At 39.1% G+C, this 5,190-nt stretch overlaps 1 protein-coding gene across 1 annotated transcript in view; it reads left to right on the top strand.

The window, feature by feature from the left end:
- Positions 1-606: 606 nt before the first annotated feature.
- LOC118328236 (helicase with zinc finger domain 2-like) overlaps positions 607-5,190 on the top strand; it is a gene marked incomplete at its 5' end in the record, with an annotated part of 19,037 nt that continues 14,453 nt past the window's right edge. The window contains 3 exon segments of the mRNA XM_035661860.1: positions 607-2,092; positions 2,965-3,148; positions 4,753-4,860. Coding sequence (XP_035517753.1) covers positions 750-2,092; positions 2,965-3,148; positions 4,753-4,860 — 1,635 coding nt within the window.

Below are 5,190 nucleotides of genomic sequence, written 5' to 3'. Positions count from 1 at the left end.
TGGCCCTCTTTGGCTGCTGCTCTGAAAGATTAACTAATACTAATACTAATAATGTTTTTCGGTTATGACTGCAAAAATACAAATAGCCCATAATTGGCAAATTTAGTGCATTTGCAGTAAAAATTTAAATCTTATATACATATATATATACATAAAATAAGCAGTGGTGGACTATAACAAACTACATTTACCCAAATACTGTACATAAGTACAATTACGAGGGATTTGTAGTTCCATTTAATGCTTCTTTACAAAACAAATATTGAGCTGTTTAATCCACTACATTTATTTGATAACTTTAGTTACTTTGTAGATTTTACAAATAATTTAAATAGTTTATTGCAAGCTAAAGTAAACAACATTGTGCATATGGCATGGTGCAAATTATGATCAACACATTAACTCTTTAATAACAGTTAACATGCGTTAACATGCATTATTAATAAAATATTAAATATATTTTTAATCTGTTCAAGCCCTCTTAAGTGAAAATGTAGCATCCTTGAGTTCTAAGGCTTGCAGTGTGAACGCAGCCTTGACTCTCTGAATTAAATGCATTGAGCGCAGTTCTTATCATGTTGTCTTCTCTATTGTTTTCTTTTTCAGACACATTTGTGCAAAATTGGACATTTCTCAGACTTCAGCTTGCCAAGAAAGCAACAAGTGCATCCACTCTAATTCCAATTTGCAGGGGCATTACGCACTTTTCTGCATTTAGGTGCTGGATTAAGTATTATGAATGTATCACAATGTCAGCTAGTGGATCCCAACTGGTTCCACTGTTATCAACACATGACCTTAAACTTGTATGCGCTCAATGCTCTGTCAAGGAGAAAGAAATTACGTATACGTTAAAATCAGTCTACCACCAGTGTGCACGCGATCTCCTGCTCTGCAAGGCCAAGGGTGGCAGCAAATGGAGGCCTGTTTCTAAGCGGCCCACGTTTCCAAATCCGAACCAGTATGAGGTATGCTACTTCTTTGTGGAGGGCTCTGGTTGCACGCACCACAAGAACCGGTGCACCTTTGCCAGAAGTAGTGAGGAAGCTGCCGTGTGGACATTTGAAAAGCATCAGAGATTGGACCATGTGCTTCTCTGTCATCTCATAGCTCAGTCTGAGAGAGGATCTGATCAGCCTGAGAACCCCGAATGTCTGGGTGACATCATAGCAACTCTAGATCTGAAGGCTGTGTGTGAGCTGTGCTCTGTCAAGGAGAAGGAAATAACATACACAGTTCAGTCAGTTAGTCACAAGTGCAGCCGAAATCTGCTTTTAGCCAAAGCCAAAACGTGTAACCAATGGAGGCCTGTCTCTGAGCGGCCTGCATTTGGTCGAACGGTTCTTTACCAAAAGTGTGCCTTCTTTGATGAGGACTCTAGATGTACGCGACACGGACAGGGATGCACTTATGCCAGAAGCAGTGAAGAGGCCACTGTGTGGAACTATGTTAGAGACAAAAACATTGACAAAGACAAATTAATCAGACTTGTAATTGAATCTGAGCCTACTGAAATAACACCAGAAAGCTCAGCTGAAAGCATCCTTCAACAGTTTTCAGGCGAATTCATTGAGTTGTGTAAACACTGCTTTCATGAACGTCCACAAAAACTGACTACCAAAAGGTGGAATGAAACTTGCTCAGCAGATGCAGCGCACACCTGGGATCCAGTCTTAGTTTATCACCTCTCAGAGAATAGTGGAAAGCAGATCTACAGCCAGGTGCGCCCTCTTCCCCAAAAATGTCAGTTTAATTACTGCAGTCACGTCAAGCAAGGCAAGTCCTGCTGGCATGAGGCCGGCCACTGCCAGTCTGCCCAGAGTGAGGTGGAGATGGCCGTGTGGAAGGCAGAGCACAGTGGCCTGTCTGTTCGGCTTCATCTCCTTCAGTTGAGCCGGCAGAAGAAGACGGAGACCAGACGGGTCACCATGTACTGCAAAGTTTGCCTCCTGGCCCTGTCCTCCCCAGAGAGCTTCTACAAGCACTGCTCTTCCTTGGAGCACGCCCAGTTACTCTCCGAGGACACTACCACCAAGTGGAGAGGACGACAGCCTCCACACAATATCCGAGCTGAGTTTTGGCTGTGTGAGAGGTAAACAACACTTTTACCCTTTACATGTGTTACAACTATGCATGCAGTTTCTGTATCTTGGCTTTGTCCCACTTTAGAGGGTAATCCTAACACCCATTCCTTTACTCTTTTCAAAAGTAATATTATAACTTTAGTTATTACACCCTGCCAACAGTAATTAACTGCATTGATTTTCAGCCACACCTGACAAAATTGGTAATTGTGTCTTTTCTCCCCAAAATTCAGACGTTGCATGTGCACTTCTGTGAATTTCAGAGTGTCGCTGCAGTTTTATTCATCAGCCTATGAATACATAAAAGTTACATGCTAGATCAAAAGCACACTTGGCTCAAGTTGGTGACATTCTTTTGAACAACTTCTGTTCAGAGACATAGTTTATCTTTCAAATATTTTTTGTTGTCCGTGACCAGTATCTTTCCAAGGATCCATCTGAAAGACAGACAGACAGTAAAATATTTATTCTACCATATATTCAGCCCATTGGTTTCTGGAGTACCGTTTTGAAGCCTCGAGAAACAGAAACTTTTTTGAGACTGCATTAGGTTTTTGGTGGTTTTACAAACAGATCTTTTACCTGTCACTTTGTTTTCTGGATTGTAATTTGATTTTAATGTGGCACAGAAAATGCATGTCACAATCAAAGACAATTCACTTTGTCATTAAAGACAAAAAGCGCACTTTCTTTATTTGATTCGTTTTAATTTAGGCACGTTAAATCTTCCACAGTAAGGAAGCTCCAAGGAACACCTCTGAAAACAAACAAAGTAGTAAATGAGTAAAAATCTGAGAAAAATGTTTGATGTGTTTTTACTGTTTTTAAGTGACAGGTTAATTGACGTAATTCACTGTGTAAAATTGCAATTTCACCCTAGACCAAAAACATGTGAGTACGGCAACAAGTGCCCAAAAGCTCATTCTGTGGAGGAACTGAAGGAGTGGATGATGCGTGCTGAGGAGGAGAAGGAGATCCGACAAAACATTGAAGCACAGGGTCTCATGAGCTATAATGAAAGACTCCTGGAGGAATACAAAAACAGCAGTAATGAAGTGTACATTGTGAGTGCAATCTTTTGTGTCATTTATTTCGTCACAGATTGTTTATTTGCTAGTCCTCAGTCAACTAAGAGGCACGCCATGTTCTCATAGAGTCTTTGAATCCAGCCTTCATCGTATACACAGCCTGTCTCAAGGTCATAGCAAACTTTATCACTACCCTAAAGAAAAAAATTATTTACACACACACACACACACTTTGGATAGTTTATAGAGTATTTGTAACATCTCAGCTGTTTCGCTTTGTCTGTAAATGTTTAACAGATTATAGAGTAAATGTAACAGTTCATGCAGAAATCCTAAGAGTTGTTTTGTGCCTAAACCTAACCAAACCTTAACCAACTATTTGTTGAATTTTAACTAATGAGGTGTTGAAATGTTAGATACATATCAACATCAGAAAAAGCAAAAATAAAATCAGAAAAAGAAATAAAATAAAAAATGTTTCCATCAGTCAGTAGCTGATGCTTTTTGTGATTTTGTGTCATTTGATAAATGACAGTAGAGCTAAAGATACCTGGCTGGATGTGGACCTTTGGATTTGCATTGTGGGTACATAGTAACCTACCTGAGATACTGATTTCTGGGTATTATTTAAAGGACCAGTTTAGTGGCATCTAGCAGTTAAGTTGCAGATTGCTGATGAATACCACTTGCTTTCCAAGTATATAGGAGAAACTACAGTGGCCGTGAAAGGCCCTGTTGAGAGCCAGTGTTTGGTTTGTCCATTTTGGGCTCCATAGAAACATGGTAGACTCTGTACAAGTCAAGCCTCCAGGAAGAGCGCCAGGCTTTGGAGCCAGTTTGATGTAGTGCCTAAACTGTCTAATTACAGCATTGTTGTCTGTCATGTGATGCACACAAGATCAAAAACACATCTTCCTATTAGCTTACATTGTGATAGAAGAAGTTGTAAAATGGTGGATGGCCTCAGCAGATAAGGGTGAAGCATCAACATCACTAAAAAAAATGACAATTGGATCTATTTGCTGTGATAACATTTGTAAAGTTAGAAGAACTACAAGATTAAAACATTTTATCCTCATTCAAGTTAGCAGAGAGCAAAACTAGCAGTAAGCGGCTTAGCCAGCGTAAGTCTCTAGTGTGATTGCTCTATGGGCCACACAATACAAAAGCATATGTGGAAGATCGGGTAACTTTTTTGGCTAACGAAAAACAACTATTCTTATTTTCAGGTGATTATACACTAATGAAAACCTACCTATGAATATTATATTCTGTTTCTAGATCCTCCTAAATGTTACACACAGGACGGGAAGTATATTGATTTCTGCTTCCTAAAGACTCCCAACACTGTAGAAGGCTCCCTTTAAGTTTTCTTTTTTTACTTGATTTCACTTAGAAAAAGTACATTATGGGCCCAAATTGACTTTTCATCATGTACAGAGGTATAAAAAAAAACTAGATATTATTAACTATAATAAATGATTATACAAGTTTGTAACTTAGAACAAAGGCAGCTGGTTAGTTGACTGAATGCATTATGTGTTTTTATGTTACTAATTCACAGATGAAGCAATTTATTCTTTAGCTCCTCACCGTCTTCAATCACAATGTTTTGATTCACTATTTCAAACCTTGAACAGATCTCAGAACAAGTTGACGATGTCAGTATCTCTTGTGATGAAGAATTAACTCTGGAATGTGAAAAGATTAATTCAACACTGCAATGGAACTTCCATGTTGAAACAGAGGTAAGAGTTTCACGATAAAGAAGTGTGTTACTTTTCCTGTGTCAAATGCCAGCTGCTGAATACCTAACTTCAAACAACTGTATACAGAAACTGAGATTCTGACTTCGGGGACACATTTCCGACTGAAGACCAGATTTTTGGGTCAGTAATCAAGGTTAGGGGTAAGGTTAGGTTAAAGATAGGGTTAGGGGGAGTCTCCAGGCATATGCGCCATTAAGAAGAAGAAGAAGAAGAAGAAGATATACTTTATTGATCCCCTAGGGGGAAATTGTTTTTTTCACTCTTTTTTTTTATACACACACACACACACACAGGCTGAAATGCACACTT

The sequence above is a fragment of the Morone saxatilis genome, unplaced genomic scaffold, assembly GCF_004916995.1.
Source record: "Morone saxatilis isolate NCDOM2014 unplaced genomic scaffold, NCSU_SB_2.0 Contig18, whole genome shotgun sequence".
Taxonomy (NCBI): Eukaryota; Metazoa; Chordata; class Actinopteri; family Moronidae; genus Morone; species Morone saxatilis.
This window is presented reverse-complemented; position numbering and strand designations above follow the sequence as displayed.